The following is a 25,708-nucleotide window of genomic DNA, read 5'->3' on the forward strand; positions in this document are numbered from 1 at the left end:
CTTTCCTTATCACCTGCAGCTAAATGACACTTGAGACAGGCAGAATAGAACATTTCTCCAGGAACCCCTACAGTCCTAAAGCTTTGCTAGAGGGAAAAACCTTAGATTGACAATAGCTAGGCCTCCAGTATCCGGTATCCAGTATCTTCTTTAGCATATGAGAATCCCTTTGGAAACCTCCCCTTGACTTTCCCTCCCCTAATGTAATCAGTCTCTCCTCACAGCCCCGGCATCAGCTCTTCCTGCCCTCGGGTCCTGTGCTTTAATAAAATCACCTTTTTGCATCCAGGATGTCTCACGAATGCTTTTTTGGCCATCAGCTCAGACCCCACCACCATTCCAAGATCCCATCACTAGTACATTACGAAGTATTCTGTGTATGTTAAATGAGTGAAAGGAAATATTCAGAATGATTTTAAAGATGTGACTATGAGTAACAGAAATAAATAAGCTGTGAGATACTGCCAATGTAACAAAATTACCCACTCTGATTTGTGAAAAATATATCTGAATTTATTATCTCAGCACAGTATAATACAGGCGTGTGGCAACAAAGTAAAAATGAAAATGGATTGATATAAATACACTAAAGCCTAGTTTATCAGGTATTAAAATGATACAAGTCTCCTGTTTTATTATAAAGTTTATAAAGAAAAAAGATTTACACTATCCTCAAAAGGATTTCCTTCCAAGAGCCGTAGAGTGGAGAAAGGGAAAAGCCAAATACTGGATTTAAAAGATGTTGAGGAACATGATCTGGCCAGCCAGCCCATCCCTTATAGGAGCCCCCGTGGGGCTTTTTTGTGAGTATAAATAGACATTCCATTTCTAATGCCGTCCTTCCTTCCTGAAGGATCTAGATTTTTGTTTTGTTTTGTTTTTACTGCTGAGACACATGCTTTCATCTCTGTGGTCCCATTTCCAACGCTCCACATGTTGACCGATCAGGTTGGGCTTTGGTCTACCTCTCTTCTGCCCTAGATGGTCGCATTCCAGGAGGGATTGGCTTTTATCTGTCTTTCAGCTGACAGACTCCATTCTGAAATCCAATCTTAACCTTTGAAAACTTCTAAAATGTAAAGTACCTGTGAAAACCTATCCTCTCCCCTCTCCTGTCGGTTCCCCCCACCCCGCCACCCACTTGTACTGTGTCATGGCTCATCTCTCTGAAGAGGCACCCCGCCTTGGTGTGTCTTCGGAAGTGGGGGAAGCCCCAGCTTCCCCACGATTTCAGGGAACTGGGCACCCTTGGTCATGGTCGCATATTGTCTTGAATCCAGTCTAGGTAATTCGTAACCTTGGTATATACACCTGGAACATCTTTCTGCCCACAGCCAAGGCCCCAACTGATGATGCCAACCAGAGTCATGTGGTTGTCCTTCATACACACCAAGGGGCCGCCTGAGTCACCCTGTAAGAGAGAGAACAGGGCATTTTGCAAAAAACACAGACTCTAGGGGGAAGTTAGGGCTAATATTTGTAGTTCTACTACTGCATTCTTCAAAGTACTTAGCTCAGAGAGGGAAACTTATCTCAATGATCTTGATCTTGTAGGGGATTAGGTTGTATCTACCTTGCAAAGTAGAATTGAGATAATTGCTCAGACATTTCAGTCCACAGCCCTCATTTTAACTCTCTCCCTTACTAGCTGTGCAGCCTTAGGCTAACTGTGCTCCAGTATTCTTACCTGTAAAATAGACATCATGCTACCTACCCTATGAGGTTACTCTGGAATTAATTGGGAGAGCACCTGAAGAGCTCTGAGAATGACATGTGACATTTTGTAAGACTCTTGGTCATTGTTGGCTGTTACTGTCTTATTGAATCAAAATAATTTCTTGTTTTTGTTTTTAACTTGAAGCTTGCTGATCATAGTTTCACTTTGCATACAACTTTTTATGACTGTTGAGCCAACCATTCAGAAAGAGACAAAGGTTGTCAAGGAACTGAGGGCAGATGCTGATATGATTACCTTATAAGAACAAAGCCCACAAAGTCTTTGATGCAAGAACCCTGCTTCCTTCTTTTTGTTTCCCCTCCAACCCCCAAGGCCCTTGATGGAGAGCCTGGCACACTGTAGGTTTGAAAATGTCTTGTCAATAACAGTGCCTTGGTTATATTTAGGTCCCAATGGCACAGGTTGGTCTGTGTCCCATACACAGTTCCTCAGTATCATGAAAGAGAAGTACTAACTCTGATTAAGGATGCAAAAACACAGTGTGAAATGGTTTTCCTAGGCTAAACACCTCATATTAGGGCCCCTTCTACACGGCAGACCCCAGGTCTCCAGACCCCAGAAGTCAAGAATTGCTTTATTTGGGGGCCCCTGGATGGCTCAGTCCAACTTCAGCTCAGGCGATGATCTCATGATTCATGAGTTTGGGCCCTTTGTTGGCCCTGTGCTGACAGCTCAGAGCCTGGACCCATCTTCAGATTCTGTGTCTCCCTCTTTCTCTGCCCCTCCCCTGCTTACACTCTCTCTGTCTCAAAATTAAATATTAAAAAACTGAATTGCTTAATTTGGTTGCTTTATCCATCACTTTGATAGTCAGTCAATTGCTTGGGCTTACAGGAAACCCTGAACCAGGTGAAGTTTCCGGTATAGACACTGGGGAAATTTCCTGCAGTTTAGATTTCTTAAGGTAGGGTAACTGATCTTTCTCTGATTGTGTGATTCTTTGAGGCCCTCATCTCTAATCTCCAATGCCTCCCCAAGATGAAATCCCTCAGCTCTGGCTGTAACTTTTTTCTTGGTTAGGAACCTGTTGGCCAAGGAACACTTTTACCCTTGGGTGGTCTCAGGGCTTGGCGAGACACTCGTGTTTACCTGGCAGGCATCATGCAGGTTCGCCTGGTCCCCACCGCTCCGTGTGTCTCCAGCACACAGCATATTGTTCGTCACGGTTCTGTTAAACAAGTGTTGTGACGTGCAGCGGCTGGCTGGGTACAGCCTGACATGAGCCTCCTTCAGCCGCTCGGAATAGAAAGGAGAAGCTGAAAGAGAGAAGGGGAAATGTCTTATGGTTTTAGGGAAAGTTATTTGTAAATGCTTTAGAGGGAGAAAGCCAACTTTTCTAATAATGGCTAACTTGTATCAACGTATTAGGTTGCCGCCTATGAAATTGTCAATATTGTTTTGACTGACAAAGCCAGAAATTTTAGAGTTTAGCCCATGGTTTCTCAGTAGTCACACTGTTGACCCTGGGGCCAGAGACTGTGAGGGGGGCTGTCGTGGGCATTGCAGATGTCTGGCAGCATCCTTGGCTTCTGCTGGTATAAACCTCCATCCTGAGTTGTGACCATCAAAGGTGCCTCCAGACATTGCCAGGGTCTGCTGGGGGTGAGTTGGGGGGGGGACAAAACCACCCCAGTTGAAAACCACTGCCTTCACCTACTATCATTTCATTCTCATCACTTAAGGAGGGAGCTAAATCTACCCCCACGTGAGGGGGGTAGTGAGGATTCGGGGGCTTGGGACAGTCTAAAACACCCCCATCCTGGGCCACACTGCTACAAGGTGCAGATCTAGGATTTGGACTTGAGCTGGCAGGACCAGAGAGTCCAAGAGCCACACCCCCTAATCACCGTACTGCACTTCTTATCAGAACCTTCCTGAAGCCTGAAGCTCTTCAAAGCTCTTGTACGAACCAGACTTTTCGTGGCCTGCACAGTGACCCCTGTGAGGTAGGGAAGGCGGGTGAGGGGTTCTCGGTTCGCGGGGAACGTGCCTACATTTACATCAAGGCCTGAACCAGGGCTAGAATGTTCTCGTTACTGCTTTTCCTCTGTCAACAGTGCATGCCTTGCTGTCCCGCAGACAGACAGGATGGGGCCGAGATGTCCTTGCACTTACACGCCTCGTGCTTGCCGTAGCCAGACAGCTCACACTCTGTCCAGTCCGGCAGCTGCAGGTCGGCATCAGGAAGACAGACGGTGCGGACACTGTCGCTCTCCCGGGCACACTGGAGCGAGTCCGACTGCAGCTTCAGCAGTGCTGGGGGAAGGGCGAGAGGGAATAAACCAAGTGTGAAGGGCCACTACTGACTTTAGGGGAGGGAGGCGAAGGAGAAGGCGAGGGTGTGGAAGGAAGGGGTGTGAGTGCACATGTGTGGCTGTGTGGGGCTGCCTCGGAGCAGGCAGAAGGTGACATCTTACCAATATCGTTGTTGTAGGTGTCGTCATCAAACTCCTTATGGGTGATGTATTTTTCTACTTCAAATTTCTGCTCCTCCTCTCCTGGGACCACTCGGTAGGTTCTGCCCAAGACCACCTTAAGGTGGTGGGGCGGATACCTAATGGAGAAACAGCCTTAGATTCTGCTTGCTGTGAGGCTCCTTCTAACAGGCCTGGGTTCAAGGCCTTGGAGTCTAGGGAGACCTAGCAGGTGTTCTGGAGAGCCTACCTCTCCTGGAAGCAGTGTGCAGCAGACAGGACCCAGCAGGAACTGATCAGTATTCCCCCACATAGAAACCTCTCTCCTGGTGACCTCCTGTTCTTGACAAAGATGGCAGCCTGCCACGGGTGAGAGGTGATGTCCGCATAGAGTCCTCCTTTAATGCGGAACTGAGGCTGCTTGTACTGTCTCAGGCCACAGGTGGCTGGGAGAGGAAAGGAAAGAGAAGGAAGAAGATCAGACCTGTGGGCCTCAGGGGAGGTCCTGGAGCACCTATCTTGGTTTCTTCTCTGGGAACCCGAAGCTTCCACAGGCTAACTGCACTTCTCCAGGTGAGCACGGAGTACGAGGACAGTCTCCATGGTAATAAAAACCACGTTTTGTTGAGGACATAGTCCATGCCAACCACCGTTGGTATGTTCTTCTTAACCCTCACGACACGGAACTTCAGATAGGCTGCGAAATCTGTGCCCCACGTCACAACGGCATCTGGCTTAGAACCCAGACCTGCTTGACTCCAAACTAGGGGTCTTTCTGCCACGCTTCCTTACCCCTGGTTTTTTTTCTGCACCTGCTTCCTGGCTGCAGACATAACACGGACTGCAACTTCCTCCCATGGGAAATATCTCCCTCATTTCTTTTCCATCCACTAACTTTACATACTTTTCAAAGCATAGTGAAATCTCATCTCTTCTTAAAGCTTTCTTAGCAATCCCAGCCCGCCAGGCTCTGAGAGAGCTTATGATCTTGCCACTGAGGACCAGCCATGCAGGACCTTGGCTGTGAGTGCATTGGTGGTTTGCATCTTACTTGCCCAGAAATAATATGTTTATTGAAAAACATTCTGGCTGGTATGTGCATTCACAGGAACTGAGGAATAATAATCTATTCTCAGAGAGGCTCCTGGGTGGCTCAGTTGGTTAAGTGTCTGACTTCGGCTCAGGTCATGATCTCACAGTTTGTGAGTTTAAGCTCTGTATCAGGCTCTTTGCTGACACTATGGAGCCTCTTTGGGATGCTCTCCCTCTCTCTCTTTCTCTCTCCCTCCAATCCTCTAATGCTTGTACTTTTTCTCTCTCTCAAAATAAATAAATAAACTTTTAAAAAGTTTATAATAATCTATTCTCAGGCAATTTCTTAAGTACTTTTTTAGCAAAATATGACAACTTGAATTTTCTGTCTCCCACCACCTCCACTAACCCAGTCCCCCTGTGTTAAATGGGTTCTGTGGAAGAGCTCACATCAGAAGTACGAGCTGTGGGGCCAGTGGAGTCAGGCCCCAGCTCTGCAGCTCAGAGCCCAGCGAGCCCACACGACTCCAGAGCTGTTTTCCTCATCAGCAAACTGGATGCAGGAGGGCTGCCTGTCACCATGTTGCCGGGAGCACGCAGTGAGCGCACTTTGCTATCTAGGGAGTCACATATGCGAGCTGTCCTCCTCCACGCTCACCACGACCTCATCATCAGTCATTACGAAAGGCATCTGGAGGGAGAAGTTCAGAGCCTAATAAATTCGAAGAGCAACTGGCAAGTTCTTCTCTTTCCTTTTGCCCCTCCACAACACCGTCAGGCGTGGGAAGTGAGCATCTGCCCTGAGTGTTGTCACCCCACCGCGGCTCTGGCCACCGGAGGCCCCTCCCCACCAAGGCCCTCCTAAAAATCTGGGTCTGAAGCAGGCAGCTGTGAAGACACACGCAGTGGCAGAGGAAATGGCCAGAAGGTGAGGCTGGGCAAAGGGAGGTGGCCAAGGGCCGGTCCTTACAGCACTGAGGCACGTCACAGTATTCCCACGTCAGCTTGTGGTCCTTCATCACGTGGCACCAGGGCTTGGCATCCCCATCTGGGTTCCTAGACGATGAGAGAGGTCACGGTTCTCGATCACATTTCCAGTCCCATCACATGAGCGGGGAAGGAGGCTCAGTAAACCAACGGCAGAAACACGGAGCTGGAAGGAGGGGCCTGAGTTCTGAGCTTGGCTCCATCGGAGATCTCACCATAGGAAAACAGCCTTAACTTTGTTTTCCTTTCAGCAACATGACATGGTCATCTCACAGGTGTGTAGGAAGGTACCGTGAGCAATGCTGTGAGGACACCCTTATGACTCATTGGGAGAAAGGTGCCACAGAGGGACAGAACAATGAGCAGAGTGGCTGTGGGACAGCACCTCTCACCTGGAACATGGGCTCAAAAATTGGGCAACTTCACTCTTCATAACAGGTGTTATTCCAGCAGATGAAGACACGCGACCAGATAATATCCATGGTTCCTTCCCACCCACTGACTCTTTCATACAACTTCAGGCGTGAAATCTGCTGCCCCACGCCCCCCACCCCACACCTGCCGTCTGTCCAGATTCGAACCCACAGCCTCCATGTTCCATACCGGCAGTAGTTGTGTTTGCCCAGGCCCAGTGTCTGGGCACTGTTCTTCCATGCTGTGTAGACCTTGCCTATCAGGGCCATGGAATTCCACTGGAGGCAGGAGGCGCCAGACACGGTGTGGCTAGAGGTGCCACGGTATGCTAGCCCCTTTCCAATGTAGCAATCCTCATTTTTTTCTGGAACAAAAGAAAGTCTCAGACTGACACAAAACCAATTCAATGCTACAAGTAGGCACGTTGGGGTTTGCAAAGGGAGCCGCTGGCCTCAGAGGCTGAAGGCAGCCAGCCTCGCAGTAAGAAGGACGTGATGCCATCTGACCTCCCTGCCTCCTCCTTCTTCCAGCTCTTTTACATAGGGACGCTAAGTGGCTTCTATCTGCTGGGCCACTCTGCACGATTGGATGTGGCTTCCTAGATTGCCGTGTGGAGAGACGCTGAGGTGGATTCACATTCCGCAGAGAGGGATACTGGGTTCATTATAGGTGATTACTGCGGGCTGCTTCGAAAGTCCTAGGGGGTTTCTTGGTTTGTACTTGACAGGTTGTGGTGAAGCAAGGATCTTCAACGATGGACATGTCAGCAGCCCCTACCGCCTCAGAGTTTGTCTGCCAGTGCTCGGAAGGATTTGTTGGGCTTGAGCAGGAGAGGGAATGTGGACCTATTTTCACCTATTTGCCCCGTTTTGCCCTCCTTCCTCCCATTTGGAACTGGCAGAGTGTAGCACTAGACACAGCATACATAACTAAAGGCATCTTTAAGGCCACCTAAACCAGTGAGTCCTAATTTACCAATCCTGGGTGGGGGGAAGATACTTTAGAATTAGTGTAAAGAGCCCTCAGATTCACAGAGATGTGTCAGACTTAGCTGTAGACAGAAGGTACATTATTATTGTATATGAGCAGCTAGAACTTTAAAACCTATTTTTCATACTATTGTGACATCATTATTTGTGAAAATGCCACAGGACTCAGGGTGCATTTTTGTAACTTAGGGTTTTTAAATGTGGGAAATTTTCTCATATTAAACATTTTTTAAAAAGGGAGACAGAGAGAGAGAGAGAAAGAGAGAGATTAAGAAATAGGTCCATTAGTCACAATAGGGAGAATCTCCATTCATCCTCAAAGGGACTGAAAACCACCCATGCAGCCCACCTTCTCCTCTGTAAACGAGGAAACTGAGGGTCAGGGAGGTAAAGAGATGAGCTCAAGGTCAAACAGCTAGTTAGAAGCCAGGCCTGGGTGAAGAGCTAGTCTCCTGACTTTCATCTCTCTGCAGCCAAAATGGCCAACCAGCAGCCCACGCCTCTGTCTCCTGAGTTGTAGAAAGACTACCAGCTCCGTCTTCTTCCCAGGATGCTACCGGGGAGAGGGGAGGCTGCGCTTACCCTTGGGGCAGGCTGGCGTGCTGCAGAACTCGGTGATGTACTGCCCGGCCTTGAAGACGTAGCACCAGGGCCTGGAGTCCCTGTCTGGGTTCCTGAAAAAGCAGCCAGGGAAGGCAGGAGGAGGTGAAAAGGGAAGTCTCCCTCACAGACCCAAGGCCTTTGCATCCTCTTCTGGGGAAAAGCTCAGTGCATTTCGGGTTGGACACGGGATAGTTGTATCATGTTAGGGGCAAGTATGACTTGGCTATTGTCTTCATGTGGAGAGTAAGTAAGGTTTAAGGACGTGTGTCCAGGGATCATGTTGACAAGGGGTGACCAGCGATGGTTAGTTCTATGTGTTAACTTGGCCACAGTGCCCAGTTATTCAAGCAAACATGAGTCTAGGTGCTGTGGTGGAGATTGCTGTGGTTAACAGCCACCGTCTATTGACTTTGCGTAGAGGTTACCCTCCATGTGTGGGCAGCCTCATCCAATCTGTGGAAGGCCTTATGAGCAAAAGCTGAGGAGGAATTCTGCCTCAAGGCTGCAACGTCACAGCCCGTCTCAGCTCCCAGCTCGCCGGCCTCTCTGCAGATTTGAGACCTGCCACCCCCCACAACTGCATGAGCCAATTCCTTATAATAAACCCCTATATATCTTAAAAATTTTTTTTGTTACATTTATTTATGTTTGAGAGACAGAGTGAGACAGAGCGCAAGCAGGGGAGGTGCACAGAGAGGGAGACATAGAATCTGAAGCAGGCTCCAGGCTCTGAGCAAGCATTCAGCACAGAGCCTGACACAGGGCTCGAACCCACGAACTGTGAGATCATGACCTGAACCGAAGTTGGACGCTTAACCAACGGAGCCACCCAGGTGCCCCCTGTATGTTATCTAATGGATGGGTTCTGCCTCTGGGGAGCCCCGGCCGACAGCCTTTCCCCCGGCTGCAGCAGCTCCTCACCAGGAAGCCAACCAGTAAGGACGGCGCCCTCACCTGCAGTAGTTGTGATTCCCGAGACCCAGCGTGATAGCGTTTGGTCTGCGCCCGCTGTAGGGCTTCAGGGCCAGTGCACTGCTGTTCCAGTTGACACACTCGGCTCCGCTTTCTGCTGTGCTCCATGTGCCCCTGTAGGTGATGCCCTGGTCTTTGTAGCATGTGGCACTGGCATCTGATTGAAAACAGGACAGGTGGCATCTCACATTGAGTTCCTCTCTTTCCTTTAGATTCCCAAAGGGCCTTCTCACCTGCTCTGGCGTCACCCTCAAACCAGTGAGGCGCGCTGACTGCTGAGGCTACTGGAGTGGCCAGGGTCGCCCAGCTGGCCAGCGGCAAAGCCAGACTGCCCACTGGCACCCAAGATGGCACCCACTGGGCCCAGCACCTTGATTACCTAACCTACCCTTGGATGACCCTTCTCTCTCTCCACCCCACCCCTGTCACCACACACTTCCTCCCCTTTCTGGGAAGATTTGGGATTCTGTCCCTCTGTCGTACCACCTACACACCACTCACCTATTTCACAGCGTTTCCCCAAAAACCCTTCAGGACACTGGCAGACGAAATCTGAGAAATACAGAGCCTGCCGGCACGTGCCCCCGTTGAAGCATCTCCGTTCGCTGCAACCTGCCAAGTACAAACAAGGAAGCCCCTAATTACTTTAAAGTAGTTCCAAGAATAAAGGAGTTAAGACTTTAAGAGTGAGCTCTACCTGCCAGGCACTGTTCTAGGCAGTTTACAAAATTAACTCATTTAATCCTCAAAGTGCCCGCGAGGATTATTCTTCCCATTGGACAGACGGGGAAGCTGAGGCCAGGCAACTGAAGGCAGAGCCTGAGGCCCCAGGCTCGCTTGTGTGCTCAGCTCGTTCACATTTGCCCAAAGCAGAAGGAGGACTGAACCAGCCCGGACATGAAACACAGGGTTCGGCCCAGAGACTGGACCCAAAGCTCGAAACTTCTACTGGCAGTCCACACACACATTTTTTTAAATATATTTTTTAAGTTTATGTATTTATTCTGAGAGAGTGTGTGTGTGTGTGTGTGGAAAAGCAGCAGAAGAGAGGGAGAGCGAGAATCCCAAGCAGGCTCTGCCCTGTCAGCCCAGAGCCTGAGTTGGGGCTCCAACCAGGAACCGCGAGATCATGACCTGAGGCAAGATCAAGAGTCAGACGCTAGCTGACTGAGCTTCCAGGGCCCCGACACGTACTTCGGACGGGCACCGAGTGGCACAGCGAGCGGCCGCTGTTGCACCGGCAGTATTCCAGCCGGTTGCTTCTGAGCCCCGGGCGCAGCCACGACTCCTTCTCCAGGTACAGCATCTGTGTCTTTTCATCTCTGCAGGTCACTGTAACGAAAGACAGGCCGGCCTCTTGAGGGCACAACTCACCAAACACTGACTCCCACCCCGGTCCCACTGAGAAGAGACCTCACTCACTTTTTTTTTTTTAATTTAAGTTCAAGTTAGTTAACATACAGTGTAGTATCGGTTTCTGGAGTAGAACCCAGTGAGTCATCGCGTACACATAACCCCCAGCGCTCACCCCGACAAGTGCCCTCCTTAATGCCCATCACTCGTTTAGCCCAACCCCCACTCCCCTCCCCTCCAGCAACCCTCAGTTTGTTCTGTCTTTAAGAGTCTCTTATAGTTTGCTTCCCTCTCTCTTTTTCTCTTATTTTTCCTTCCCTTTCCCTGTGTTCATCTGTTTTGTTTCTTAAATTCTGTATATGAACTTCACTTACTCTTAGTACAACCTGTTCCTTCCTTGCTCTCAGCAGGAAGATAACACACACCTATGTATTTGTCACCAAAGTCCACTTTTATTATTTTTCTTCTGATGGGCCCTCATCTGGGAAGAATTTATCTATCAAGATACGTTTACAAAGCAATACTCTAATTTTTCATTATAATTCACCAAAAATATGCACATGTATATATAATTGCCTACCAGAGTTTTTGATCCACATGGGTATTACCACACTGAAATGTCGCACTGCTAGCCCAAAGAAAGAAAATCCACATTTTAGTCCATTGGAAATGTGCTGCTCCACCAGTATTTTGGTACAAACGAAAGCAGTCTAAGTGCTCACATTGATATTCTTGCCCTTTGTCTCTGCGAACCAGAATGCCAACTTCACAAATCTTTAACTTTTTATTAATTAAAGAAGTGACATACGCTCATTGTACATAATTGTTTCTGTTGTTTCCTTTGAGGGTCCTCCGGGGCCAGGACACCCTTGATGGAAATGCTTATCCAACAGCAAAGGCATTAAGAGTTACAGCATGACTCACTCCAGGGAAACTTCCACTTTCAACAAGGTGTTGCCAAGCCTCCCAGACACAAAGGAAGTGGGTCATGACGGACAGAGATGAGGGCCCCAAGTTGGTGGCTTCAGATTTGAACCTGGGCCCAGAATTCTTCCAACCAGAGTCAAGAAAATCCGACTGTTGGCAGGTTTTATGATTGGAATCCTACCTAATGCTCGGGTTTCCGGAGTCGACTCTTAATAGAAAGAAAGTCTTTCCACACCTGTGGGACTCCTGTGAGGTAGCCCAGCTTAGTTACCCCATTTTTACCAAACAGAAGAAATGGAAGCACAGAGATGGCATTTGACAAAGTCCAAGTGGCTCACAGCCCAGAAGAGGACCCTGGAGGACCAGCATGACTACATCTGCCCGAGGGGTGACCATGGGCAAGTCACCGCTCCATCTCCAGCTCTGTTTTCTCACCTGTGACACAGGGCTTTGGGCCACCGAGCTCTGCGATTCCCTGACAGTCTGACTCCGAGGGCACACCTGCTCCGGCACTCTGAGCTCTTAAGCCCTGAATCTGCTCCCCGCCTCCACTGACCCCCTCCATTGATGTCAATGTCATCTCACCTCTGTAAGATCTGGCTCCTCTTCTGAATCGTGGGTGGATTTCCTGCAAACCAACCAGAGGTGGAGGAAGGATCAGCACATGTTGGGTATCTTAGGAACATAGGTGGTTGATCCAGAGACCACCCATGCTTCTGCTGATCAGATGCTACCTGCCCTAAGGAGCCCCTTTTCCCCCTGCAGGTAACTGGCCCCAGGTACAATGTCCACTTCTTGCCTTCTTTTCTAATTCTTCCTCCCCTTCTAGACCAGCGCTGTCAGAATAATTTTCTTTTTTTCTTTTTTTTAAATGTTTTTTTTTTATTTATTTTTGAGAGACAGAGAGAGACAGCGCGAGCAGGGGAGGGTCAGAGAGAAAGGCAGACACATAATCTGAAGCAGGCTCCAGGCTCTGAGCTAGCTGTCAGCACAGAGCCTGATGCGGGGCTCGAACCCACGAACTGCAAGATCATGACTTGAGCCGAAGCCGGACAATTAACCGACTGAGCCACCCAGGCGCCCCTTGAATAATTTTCTAAAGGATGAAAATCTTTAATACCTGTGCTGTCCAATACTGTAGCCACTGGTCACATGTGGCAATTGAGTGCTTGAAATGTGGCTAGTGTGACTGAACTGAAGTTTTAAATTTTATTTAATTCTAAATTTCAATAGCCAGAGGGGTGAGTGGAGTTGTAGCCACACGCCCTTCCAATCCCCTCCATGTAGCCACTCCCACGTCTGTCTCCTCTAAGACCTCGCTGTGCAGGTATTGTTCATTGGCCTTCCATGATGATGCCCTTGTTTGCTGGGCATCTTCAGAGAGCACATCCAAGGACAGCTTCCATCCTAATGCCATAGCGAGTGGCATGGGTGGCTGCCAGGGTCCCTGGCTCACTGTGTAGACACTATCTTTTCCAAACACTTTATGGATTAATTGAAGCACATACTTTAAAAACAGCTCCAAAGAAGGCAGTCAGAGGCAGTTGGGTAGAAATAAGAACTGTTTTCTGAGGTCAGCAGAACTGCCTAGGGTTCTGCCCGCTGGAACCCTGAATCCCGAACATTCCACCCAGAGAGGAGTGTGTGCACTGTGCTGACCTCTGCCTCCCACTCTGGCATCAGCCCACAGTGGGCTCCCAGGCCCACGGGGCAGACACATTCCTGACCCGCACACCCACCTGGCCGGGCAGGGTGAGGGCTGCTCCACAAAGCAGCAGGGTGCACACCAGTTCTGTCAAGTTCTTCATCGTTCCTTCAGAGCGTCCCTTAAATTCTGGAAGAAGAAGGGAAAAAACTCAATCGTGTGACTGAGAGATCAAGGAGCATGACAAAACTCAAGTACCCGTGACTTCATCATGGCCAGTCCCTCCCCTCCAGCATCCGCTCCCACAGAGGGAAATGCCACAAATATCCGGAAGATTTTTCTAATTGTATATATTTCCCATCTAAACCATTGATATGCATGTACAGTTCAGTGACATTAAACACGTTCATCATCACCACTCATCTCCAGAATTTTATCATCTTTCCAAACTGAAACTCTGCACCCACGCGCAACACACTAGCTCCCCACTCCCCCCACAACCGCCATTGTACTCTCTGTCTTTATGAATGTGACGACTCTAGGTTCCTCACATAAGTGGAATCATACGACACACATCTGCGACTGGGTTATTTTACTGGGCATAATGTTCTCAAGGTTCATTCATGTGGTGGCCATGTGTCAGAATCTCCTCCCTTTTTAAAGCTAAAGAAGGTTCCATTGGCTATATTGTTTATCGATTCATCCATCAGTGGACACAGGTTGCTAGAAGATAATTTTGCCCAGAGATCTCTGGGGCTGAATGGCGAGATCATCCCTGGCACTTCTTGGCAGCCTGGGTACCCTTTTCCTAGAAAGTGAATTCCTGCCCTGGAACCTACCAGATGGAACCACAGATATGTCCCTTCTCTGACTTTTTCAGAGGACACCGTAGGGAATCGATTGCAGGGACATTGCAGAGCCAGCCTACCTCAGATTGCCTCAGACCTTCTCCTCTAACTGGCACACCTCCTTGTCCAGCACAGGAAAGGCTTCCCTGCACCCGCTGGCACCCTCTCACTGCTCCCTCGGAAGGACCGTCTCTTATTTTAGACAGGCCCGACAAAGTGTAGGTTGGCAGAAAGGAATGGAGGCATCTGGTTTTTGGTCATTAGACTCAGATCTTCCTGGACCCAAAATTCCCAGTTTCCATGTGCCTTTCCCCAGTGATCCTGCCTTCAGCAGCTTAAAGTAGGTTAGTTGGTCAGGGTGTTATTTTGTGGTCTGGCAGGCCCACTCTGTCCTTTGTCCACAAGAATTAAATCAGGGCATTTCTTCCCTTGACTCATTTCCCTTCAGTCACAACAAGTTTTGGTCCCACCCCACCCACCCCCATCCCCAGGGTCCTAAGGGCCTGGTCAGATCAGGGCCTTCCAGGACTTTCATCCTGGCCTGGCTCTGGCTCCTTCTTTGTGTCTTTGCAAAGAGCTTCCCAGTTGGAAGCACCCTTCCCCCTCACTGGCCACAGGCCCCCTTCAGAGCAAGGATGACAAAGAAAGGGCAAGAGGGGCCATGGGAGGACTTTATGCCCCAGTGCTTCTTCTGGGGCTGCTGAGGACAGGCAGGGGAGGGCAAATGGAGAGGCAGCAGGGGCTGGTCGAAGGGATTCCCACAAGAAAATGCACATGCAGGCTCTCAGAGGGCGGCTGGCCAACCAGCACGGCCCTCCCCCACTGTGAAGGAAGTCAAAAGAAGGCAGGATCTGGGCCTTTGTTCTAATTTGGTGTGTCAAGCAAGGCCCCCCTCTTGGACAGGGTAGGGTGTGCTCTGGGAGAAGGGGGGACAGCTTTCTCACTCAGAGGAGGAAGCTGTCTACCACTCACAGGTTCCCACAGTTTCAGAAGAGAGCAGTAAGGAGCTGTGGCCGTCAGAAACAAGAGCACAGGGCCCTGCTCCGGATTTTCTTTCTCAGCTTTCCTCACATTTCCCTTTTCTTAAAATGTCCCCAATCCCCTCTTCAATTTCCCTTCTTGATTTTATCCCATTTCTTATAATCTTTTAAAATACATCTTCTTACATGCATCCCCCCTCTTTTTTCCCCGATGTTAGTCCCAATTCACATAGTCTATAGATTGTCCCATCCTTGATGATCTGGGCCAGGCCTTGAGGTTAGAGGGACTTTATGAAGAAATTCTGAATGAAACAATGAATGGATGATGGAAAGGGCCACCTATCAGCAAAGAACTTAACCCTTCTACGTGTTAGTGTCAAACCAACCAGCCCTTTGAATAAACTCATTAGCCTAAGCCCAGGGGGTTGGATGCCCACCAGGATACTGTTTACTTCAAGAACTCAGGGGCTTAACAACACAAGGAACTCTGAGTCCTCCTAAATGGAACATCATTCTAGACATCAGCAAGTTGCAAAGTGAGAAGTGAAATATTAACACATTTGCATTCCCTGAACACTCAGGGGAGGGAGACCAGATCAGGGAGGCAGAGTGTGACTGAGGACTGGAGTGGCGGTTCCCATAGCCACATTGTGTTAAAACACTTTGGCGACTAAGGGACATAAGGGTGAAACGAATCTATTTTTGTCTTCTGTTCCCGGGAGAGCTCGAGAGGTCTCTGTTTTGTCTGTCCTTATCTTCCTTCACTTTTTTGGAGGGCCTTGAGCTGATCAGTTGACAGGCTCAAGCAAGGCAGCAGCTCCATCTCGCCACACAGAGACAATGAGAGCAGCTGGACAGGCTGAACGGGGAAAGAGGATGACAAAGAAGTGAGTCATCCCACAAGCAGACCAGCAGTGCAGTCCAAAGACAAGGGAGAAAGAAGAGAAGAGGAAAAAAATGTGTCCTTGTCTTGCCTCCGTTAAAGAGGTGGGCGAGGCGATCTGGGGGCAGTGCCTGGACAAAGAACCAAGTGAATACCAGAAACAGGGGCTCAGACTCTGGTGTGGGGGGCCCCTGCCAGGGCAGACTTCAGCAACATGAACCACAGGCTGCCACCAAAGGCAGAAGCGCCATGTGTTCACGGTGAGGAGGGTGGGAGTGAGATGTAAGGCATAAGGGTAAGAAGTCCTTTGAGGTTCGTTTTATAAATACAAAGACTTGTCATTTTTTCCAGTGTTCTCTTCCTTTTGCTATATTCAATAGTTTCTCAGAGTCAAAGAACTAAAAAAGTAAGGAAGTAAGAGGAAGGAAGGAAGGAAGGAAGGAAGGAAGGAAGGAAGGAAGGAAGGGAGGGAGGGAGGGAGGGAGGGAGGGAGGGAGGGAGGGAGGGAGGAAAGAGAAGAAAGAAAAAGAAAAAAGACAAACCATCAGGATGTCTCACTTTGGTTGGACTGGAATCCCTGAGTCACTGAAAGGCACACCGTGTGAGAGTAATGGTAGAATGGCCATAAGGCCTGTGGTTCCCAAGGTCCTAAGGACCCAGCCCCGGCAGGCCCACCCGAGCATACGAAGTTGATTTGGACAGATTTGCAAAAGGCACCCTCTCTGATGGATGGAGTTCAACAGACATGGAGCTTGGCAAGTTGACAAAGAATCTGTGCAAATTAAACAAACAAACAGAGACACATGGTCAGGCAAATAAAGCATGGCCTGGATTACAAGGATGCATGGACGGGCATCCTTGAGCGGGACTCAGCCGGCACATCTGCGTGTTGCAGCCTCGTCTGCTCCCAGGGCCTCTCTGACCTCCCTGCCTCAAAGCTGCACTGGGTCCTGCTGGCTACAGCAAGAGTGACTCTGTTCACTGGCCCTTCTGAACAGTTCAGTGAATGACGACTGTTCTAGGGGGAAATGGGAACCATGGACTGGTAACCAGGGAGGGGGTTACCCTCCTACAGCCAAGGAAGTGTGCCAGTGTGGCTCAGAAATCAATGGTCATGCCAGCCAGAAATTCAAGTGTTCATTTCTGCAGCGGTAACATGGCAGAATGCTGACTGATGGGCACCCATTAATAGCTGTTTGAGTCTGCACTGGGTGAGTGCCCTGGAATGATAGCGGGACAGCCAGAGGAAGGCCCTAGGGAAAAGGAGATGACCTGTTGTCTTCAGTGCCTTTGCATTTCCCTTTGCATTCCCCTCCGCTGTCCTACCTTCTCCATCTTCCCCCTGAAAAATCTGCCCTCCGTAAAGGAACTGCTACGCTCATTCACAGACGGTTAGAGTGACTTAATAAAAATTGATATGCTGCCCTTTCCAAAAGCATCTATATTTTGAGACATAAAATCTGCTCCCCGGGACACAAAACCAAATGGTTTGGACTCTGGAGGTTTCCTCCAGGGCTAACACTCTGTGGTCCTCGTTGTGAGAACAAATGATATAATGGGTGTAAACTAACACACTTAAAAATGAGAACGAGTACTTTTATTTAAACACAACCATATGCTTGGAAGTAATCTGCAATAAAAGAGCTGCACAAATACAATCAATCAAGTTCTGTGGTTCTAGGAACAAACAATGCAGTTGCCTCAGCTGGTACAGAACTGGAGGACTTGTAGTTGCTACTCTTGCCAGACAAAGGCAGAAATATGAGCAAGCTAGACAGAGGATGGAAATTGCAAGGGAAAGACAAAAGTAAATTGATAGTATGATCAAATTTTACACCGTGTGCAAGGTTTACTACCTTAATCTTTGGTAGAGAAGATTCTTGGGTTATTATTGCTTTGCAAAGCTTCTCTCTGGAAACCTGAGTAGGAAAGAGTCAGTCTCCAAGAATACCAATACTCTAAAATGACTCATGGCTTTAAAACAAACAACAGCCTCCCTCCACCCCCCAACCATCATGGCCCAGAATGGATGCCAAAAAATTAGAAAAAAACTAGTTCTTGGGACAGCAAAGGCATGTCACTAGGGTCAGGGCAAGAGAGGGGGTGACATGGAGAGAGGAGCCGGACGCTGGAAAGGTGGCATGCCCCCACAAAAGCTACTTCCAGAGGGAGCACAGGACAGGGTACCAGTAGCCCGGAAACCCTGGTCCCACATATACAAGTCCTGCTTTTTGCAAAGGCCCTGCTCTCAGAATAAAAACCATTTTCAAAAACTGACACTATGTAAACAATTCTCAACTTTTTAATTCTTCCTTTTCTGTGTGTCCAAGTTTATTTCCTCTCTTCTTGCATAGAGCTCTTTTACAACTGGGGTACAAGAGCCAAAGGGTGTGTTTCTTATCTACTTTGATCCATTCCAATGAGGTGATAGAATAGAATCCTCTCCTATCTCCCACCCATTTCACTAGTTACTCAAGGGCAGAGTTCTCTCCAAAGCCTCTTCAAAATCTAGGCAGATGACTTGGGTCTAAATTAACCTGGCTACTCAGAAAAATCTACCCTGAGCACTGCATCTGCTCCATGTCCCATGCCCTGCCAGGTAATTCTGGATATTTGGAAGGAATGAGGGCATGTTGGTTCTGGGTCTTGGAAAACAGAAGTCTATCCCACCTCCTTTTACCATAAAAACAAAAGAAACCTTTTCCTAATAAACTTACAATCTTGTGAAGAAAAAACAAGGTCCCACTGCCAAAAGCTAACTCAATTAGTCAGTGCAATGAAATGTTAACCCAAAGTCTGAATCTAAACAATCTGATGTTAATCTAAAACAGTGTCTCATTTTAAGTATCTCATATCCCTTCCACTCCCTAATGCAAACATCCCTGCAAGGCAATTAAATATGCAGGAACTTGGCAATTCTTCGGTTTACTTCCAGATCTCAACACACATAAATGAGAAAAGTGATCGGAAGCTTTTATTGTATCATTTTTATTGTATCATTTTATTGTATCATATTGTTTGTCCACATTTCACTGGGCTCACTTGGAAGGGATGTCCTAGTTTATTTTTGAGAACTGTATGAGGATTCACGCCATTTGCTCAACAGGCATTTGAGTACCTACCGCTTGCCAGGCACAGTTTACAAACTTTACAACCCTTTTACAACCATTGAATCGTTTAAGGCAATATTATGGTCTTGTTTTTACAGGTAAAAGAATTAAACTTCAAAAAGGTACAAAGGCCAGGGCACCGGGGTGGCTCAGTTGGTTGGGCATATAACTTCGGCCCAGGTCATAATCATAGTACGTGGGTTCGAGCCCTCAGTCGGGTTCACCGCATAGAGCCTGCTTCAGATCCTCTGTCCCCCTCTCTCTTGGCCCCTCCCCTGCTAGTGCTCTCTCTCTCAAAAATAAGTAAAAATGTTTAAAAATTTAAAAACTAATAAAAAATGTACAAAAATCGACCCTAAGAAGAGACACTTTGTGAGAAGTGGTGTCAGGATTCAAACTCAACACACTTTCCAGCACTCCTTACTGTGTCCTGATGCTGGATTGTAATGTTTTTTTTAAACTTAAAATTTTTTTTACATTTATTTATTTTTGAGAGACAGAGATGGAACATGAACAGGGGAGGGGCAGAGAGAAAAAGAGACACAGAATCTAAAGCAGTCCAGGCTTTGAGCTAGTGGTCAACACAGAGCCTGACGCAAGGCTCAAACCCACAAACCGTGAGATCATGACCTGAGCCGAAGTTGGACATTCAACCAACTGAGCCACCCAGGTGCCCCTGCTTTTTAAAAACTTTAAAAAAATGTTTATTTTTGAGAGAGAGAGAGACAGCCTAACAGTGAGCGAGGAAGGGGCAAAGAGAAGGGGAGGTCAGAGATTCAAAACAGGCTCTGCACTGACAGAAGTGAGCCTGATGTGGGGTTTGAGCTCACAAACCCTGAGATCATGGCCTGAGCCAAACTCAGACGCTCTATAGACTGAGCCTTCCAGGAGCCCCTGGACTGTAATGTTTTGAATGCGCTCAGAATTGTTATTTGAGAAGGGCAGCATGTCCAGCGCAAGGAGCGTCGCCTCTAGAGTCTTAATTTCAAATTCCTGCAACCACTTACAGGTTGTGTGTGGTTTCCTGGATTTTCTAATGGGCTAATCATTCCCGCCTTGATGAATTGTTACAGTAGTTAGGGAAGAAGCAGGCAGAGGCCCTCTTAATGGCCAGTGGACAGGAAGGTCAGCTGCTCTTACGGTCATGAATGTCCTTCAATGACGGGAGCACCATAGTCTACAACTTCTCCCTGGAAAAACTGAAAGCTACCAAGGCAGAGAAGATGCCAGCCTCTATGGGGTTCCCAGGGTGGTCAAGCATTAATACCAAAATCCCGTTTTCTAGATCCCATGGGCATCTTGTGATAACCTGCTACTGGATTCTTTATGACTGAAGGAAAAGTTCACATCCTTCGTGTATGTGCACGAAACAGTATTAACGGGAGCCCTTACTGCCTAGATACGAGGTGGTATCCTTTATCTTATTTTCAATCCGTTTTTTAATTTGCCTTTCCCAGACCTGTTTACACCACACATGCCAGGGCTGCTCTGGACTCTCACAGGAAGCAGGAATTAGCGCCTGAGACAGCTGGAAGACCTGGGCCGTTGCTACTGATAAGGCCTGGCTGATACCGACCACATGGGATGTTCAAAAACCAGAGACATTATGTGATAAAAAATAAGGAAACTGGAGATTCCCAGAAAAAGAAAAAAAAAACAACTTCCCTTTTTCTCTGCAGCCCAGGTGGCAGACACCGGCTCTACAAGGCAAAATAAACCCAGTTTCTCTTTTCTGTGAACATGACAAAATGCGTATAGCTGGCAGAGATCTAGTTGATGGGTAGTCTTTCTCTTTTAGATTACTCATGATAGGCTACTAGGTTTAGCTTCTCTACATCCTGTCCCCAGCCAGCAAAGAAGGCAGCTGACATCACACTGTTCATGCAAAGATCTCTAACAAAGGGGCTTGAGAACCTCTTTTTGAGTGTCGCCCTTGGGTGCCATCTATCAGATCCCTCACCCACCCACCTCTCCCTCAAGCCCCAGCTCAGTCTCATTTCCTCCTTTCTGGAATTCACAGGTGAAGATTTACCAACTGTATGTTTTCACCATCAAACATTTCTGGAGCACCAACCACATCCCATGCACAGGCTCCAGGGTACAAGGACATATATGCTCTATCCTCAGAAACTCCTAGTTTAGGAACGGACAGACAAGTCATTAGGTAATCACAGTCCAGTGTGATCAGCGCTGTGATATGCAGGGGTGTAGGGGTAGAAGGTGGAAATGCAGAGGAAGAAGCGGTCTTGTTGGAATGTGGAGGAAGATCTAGCTCACTTTTTTTGAGGTAGGGGGCAGGTCGAGGTAGGCTCCTGGAATGGATACTGTATAAGTTGTTCTTGAACAGAATGAAGGGGCGGTCCCGACACCCCTCTCAACATGGGACCATTGCGTGGGGCCCAGGATAATAGCAGCAAGCAGCCAGAGCTGCTTATGCTTCAGCACAAATACCTTCCACCGAGTAAAGGAAGTTGATGCACAAACCCCAGCCTCTCCCTTCAAGTGCATCCCTAGGAGGAAGTGTGGTTTGAAAAGCCCAAGAGTTCCAAGGACATAGGAGCCTTTGGGGCATGAGTTCAGTTTTGATTCCCTAATGTCTAGCTGTTAATTAATGGAATATATTAATTATATTGTGACCATATAAGAAACAGAAAAGGCTCTGAATACAAAGGTTTCCCAGTATCTGGGTTCAGCCTGACCTTGAAGTGGTTACTTCAGAGGCTCAAGATGGAATCAGGTCTTATAGATCAATCCCCAACCGACCTCTCCAAGCTGCTGATGCATGCATCTGGAGCCCACATAGCCAAATCATCCTTTGTAGTTCAGCTGGGCATGCTAGCCAAAAGTCACCCTCTGGATCATGGCTGTTTGCACACAGAGTGCTAGGCAGCATGTTGCATTAGTTTTAGAGGAAGAGGAGCTAGTTAGCACTTTCTGGGTAATCATGATAAGTACCAGCACCTGCCCTGAAGCTACAGCTAGACCTGTTCTCCCTGCAAAGCTAATGACCAAAGAAGGAATGAATGGAATATTCATCCTAACTATCTTACCAGAGCAGAGCTGCAACTCACTCACAGAAAATAGAAATATTACTCTGAGGCTGCAGGTGCACAATGCCAGATAATCAAGTGAAACTGAACATTTCAACTCCAAACCCCAATTTTTCCTCACCACCAGATACTCAGTATTTCTGAGAAGTGTATGGACTTTGTATTTTGACTATGGACTTTGTATTTTGACTACAGGTAAATTCACTACCATTGCTATGAACCGTGTTGCCCCCTCATCTGGCTGGTAGAAAATAACATACACACATACTAGAAGCTTTGGAAGTCCTAAAGCTAGCACTGCTCCTTCCAAATGATGATCTTAGCCAGAGGGCCCCTTCTGTAGCTGTAAAATCCCATAATCAGAAAAGTTGTTGCTTGCAGATTTAGTAATAGGCCTCCCCTGGACAGTGAGTTTCCCCAAATGCTCTGTGGTCCCAGTCAGTTATTTACAAAAGCCTTAGATGGGCATGGTCACTAGATATGGCTGGGCTGTTGGTTGCAATAGTCTGAAATGTACTGAGCATAGTTCCACTCAACATGATAGGACCCAGGGAAATAAAAGCCAAGTCCCAGAGCCCCTCCTCAAAGAGCACAAAACCCTGCATTCCTGCCGTCCCTCAGCTACTCCCAGGCTGCAGGAGCTGTCCCAGTGAAGCCACTGATGAGTAGCATAGATACCCGGAGTATCTGATAAAAGGCATCACAAAATAAACTGAGTTGGTCTTAGGCAGTCTGGACGGAGACTGAGCCATTGGGCAGCGGGGAGCTACCATTTGCTCTTGATGAGATCCAGAGCTCTGAGGCTGCATCTCTGAGAACACTCTAGGTAGAATAAATTGATGGGTGGAATGGAGCTATTTCTGTTTCAGTATTCACAAATCCCTGCTGGTGCCCCGAGTCTGGCTCTGCTCTTACAGAAAGCGCTCAGGCCGACTGCAATGTATTAATTCTGGACAAGTCAGTGTTGAGATCCCAGGATGAGTCCTCCTGGCCATGGGCAAGAATTGCTAGGAAGTCACCTTTGAGGGGACTCCACTCAATAGTCATATTTGGAGAACTTCTTCATGGAATTGCAACCATACACACACAAACACGCACACACAATTTTTTTCTGTCATCAGTCCACTGCAGGAGACCACCATTATTATTCCAGCGTGGTCACCAGCTCAATCCTCGTTACCACAGTTCTTTGCATTTCAGTTTGTCACTAGTTACCTGGGAACTGGCACGTTTTCTTGCTTTCCTGGCTCTCTCCTGTCCTCTCTCCCAGTGAGGTTAAGAAAATAGAGATAATAACAGTGAAAATCTAGAAAGTCCTGATGTGCTTCCTGCAGAGTGCTCTTGAGGGGAAAAAAGCCATTGATGTTATTTCCCCCCTGTAATTGAAAAGTCCTTAAAGAGGACCTCACACTTGCACACTGGACAAAATGCCAGAGGACAAACTGACCAGTGGAGATGGGGAGGGAGTTGTGGGGGAAATTAGGCCTTTCTCTGACTGTCCTTCTCTTTCCCAGCACTTCCCATCTAATTAATCTCGCTCTGAGGCAAGTCGACCATCCCACATCCCCAGCCCTGATTTCTTAAAGGTCTTAATGGGCTCCTTTGGGAGCAGGGGCGGGGGATTAGGGAGGGTAGCCTGACACGGCCAGGGACCCTCCAGGCTCAGATAGCCCCAAGTCCCGGAGGCAGCTGAGTTCACATTTCTTGCCCATTAGTCATGAGGTGCTCCCATTGTCTATTCACAACACTTCTCTACAATTCTTTTCACTTTCCCCTTTACGCTGCAAGCAGTGATTTCTTCTCCAAGAAATAATCCCTCCTATTCTCTCTTCCCCTGACCACCTCGCCCCTCCAAAACGGCTTCAGCCTATCCCAATGTAATGCAGATACAGAACGAAGGCTCCATTTGGGCACCGATTCTGGCTAATCCTCTTTTTGCCTGCATCACAAAGTCAGTCCCTCATTAAGCCATTCCTCTATTGGCTCAGTTTGCCAGAAAGACTTTTAAGAGAGAGAAGAGGAGATGGGCGGGCTGAGAGGCGCAGAATTCAACCTACCGCCACTGTTTGCCTTCCTTTCCTCCCTCGGAGAGGCTTTCTCTTCTGCCCTGGGCTCTTGCAGGACCTCAGCTCCAATCTCCCAGCACAGCTCCGGCCTCTTTTAAATTTCAAGGCAGGGGGTGGGGTCGGTGGCCATGGGTGGGCGGGTTTTTCTGCAGCAGCAGGATGCCCAGTGGTGAGGGCCAAGAGGGAGCCAAACGGGGCGGGCCTCTTTTTATAAAGAGGGGGAGGAAGTTTGTGATGGAAGCCGCACTGCCCGGCCTGGCTTCGGGCCAGGCTGATTATTCACAATCCTGATGTCATCGAATCACAGGAATTTGGGTGTTGGACGGAACCTTAACGATCATCTTCCTTTAAAGCCCTAGTCTATGACCTAAAAGAGACCACCGGGATCAGCTGGCAGTTAACCTATCTTGGAAAGAGTATATTCTAAGTGTATATTCTAAGAAATATACACTGACGAGGCTGAGGGGTTCTTCTGGAATCTCCAGCAGTGACTCTGCCTCTCTGGGCACAAGAGATTGGAAAGACTATACAGGTGGGCCAGTTCCTTCCAGGCACGGAAGTGCCAAGATCGAAGCACTTGGGGAAAGGGGGGCGGTAAACAAAGGCAGGCAGGGCTCCTCTGCAGTGGAAAGTAACCCAGCCTGGAGTCCGCATAGAGTACCTGCCCTGGCACTCATTTCACTTCTCTGTAAAGTGATAGCTGAGGTCTTTTCAGCTCCCCATTCCCTGAGTGGGACTGTGGAATGAAGGCAGGGGAGCCTGAGCCAATGCTCTGTCTAAATATTTTTTCTGCACAGCCTTGCCTTGAAATTCTATCATTAGCCATCCATCCCTTAAACGGAGGGAAGCTTTCCCATGTTCTGGAGTTTGCTCTTAAACATAAATTCTCCTAGAAATAGACAACCCGTTTGACTTGTTAATACCTGCAGATGACTGATAAAGACAAGCAGTAGGCGTGAGGGAAAGGCTTGGGCTTGGATCAGCTGTACCAGTAACGAGGGTGTGACCTCAGTCAGGGTTTGCAGTTATGCTGAGCTCTCACATCAGAGGTCACATGTGCAGATTAGAGAGTGACAATGTACATAAGATCCCTGGCATGTCGTAGGACTAAATGTGTGCTATCTGTATTATTGGCTGGTATCCGGCTCAGACAAGGCAGTGTGAAAGAGCGAGAAGGAAGAAGGATGCCAGGAGAAGGAGCAGGAGACTCAGGTTGGCAGAGGAAATTGAAGATAACCAGCTCTCTTGGGAGAAGCCAGATTTCGTATATTCTGATCCTAAATGTGCTCACGTTTGTCAAATGATGAGAGCTGATTTTGAGGTTGGAAAATAAGGCAGTTGGGCCCAAAGTCAAGCTGTTCCATATTTTTATCAAGCCATAGCTCTGCCAATGGCCATTATAGAAAATAGGAAATATGACGGCCAGGTTAGCTGCAAAGAAATGGAGCTAGGACATCAGAAGCTGTACAAAGGGTAGCCCTGTCCTATGGAGACATGTCTATTTTCCTGTAACGTGGGAAGCCATGATAAGGGTCAGAGGCTTGTTCTGGCATTTTGGTTCAGCAGGGATGGAGGGGTAGTAGAAAGAATCTTTAATTTGAATACCTGTAGAGGATGGTTTGCTCCCAAATGATTACATTTAAATCCGTGGATCACATACAGTCTGCAGCCTGGGTATTGGGTCTCAAAGTCTGAGC

General features: G+C 48.1%; 1 protein-coding gene across 3 annotated transcripts; it reads right to left on the reverse strand.

Moving 5' to 3' along the window:
• Positions 1-491: 491 nt before the first annotated feature.
• Positions 492-24,115, reverse strand: PLAT (plasminogen activator, tissue type). Of its 3 annotated transcripts, XM_029939848.1 has the most exons (14): positions 24,003-24,115; positions 13,169-13,263; positions 12,015-12,057; positions 10,344-10,481; positions 9,651-9,761; positions 9,132-9,306; positions 8,157-8,248; positions 6,775-6,949; positions 6,155-6,240; positions 4,403-4,598; positions 4,156-4,292; positions 3,854-3,994; positions 2,828-2,994; positions 492-1,411 (listed from the first exon to the last, which is right to left on the reverse strand). In XM_029939848.1, exons 2-14 carry the CDS (start codon positions 13,235-13,237, stop codon positions 1,253-1,255), a joined length of 1,689 nt encoding a protein of 562 aa, XP_029795708.1. In that variant the 5' UTR covers positions 13,238-13,263; positions 24,003-24,115; the 3' UTR covers positions 492-1,252. The 3 variants fall into 3 exon arrangements, with proteins under 3 accessions (XP_029795708.1, XP_029795849.1, XP_029795784.1); XM_029939989.1 differs by lacking the exons at positions 6,155-6,240; positions 6,775-6,949; XM_029939924.1 differs by lacking the exons at positions 12,015-12,057; positions 13,169-13,263; positions 24,003-24,115 and adding an exon at positions 11,083-11,123.
• Between the last annotated feature and the right edge of the window lie 1,593 nt (positions 24,116-25,708).

The sequence above is a fragment of the Suricata suricatta genome, chromosome 1 (genome assembly GCF_006229205.1).
Source record: "Suricata suricatta isolate VVHF042 chromosome 1, meerkat_22Aug2017_6uvM2_HiC, whole genome shotgun sequence".
Classification (NCBI taxonomy): Eukaryota; Metazoa; Chordata; class Mammalia; order Carnivora; family Herpestidae; genus Suricata; species Suricata suricatta.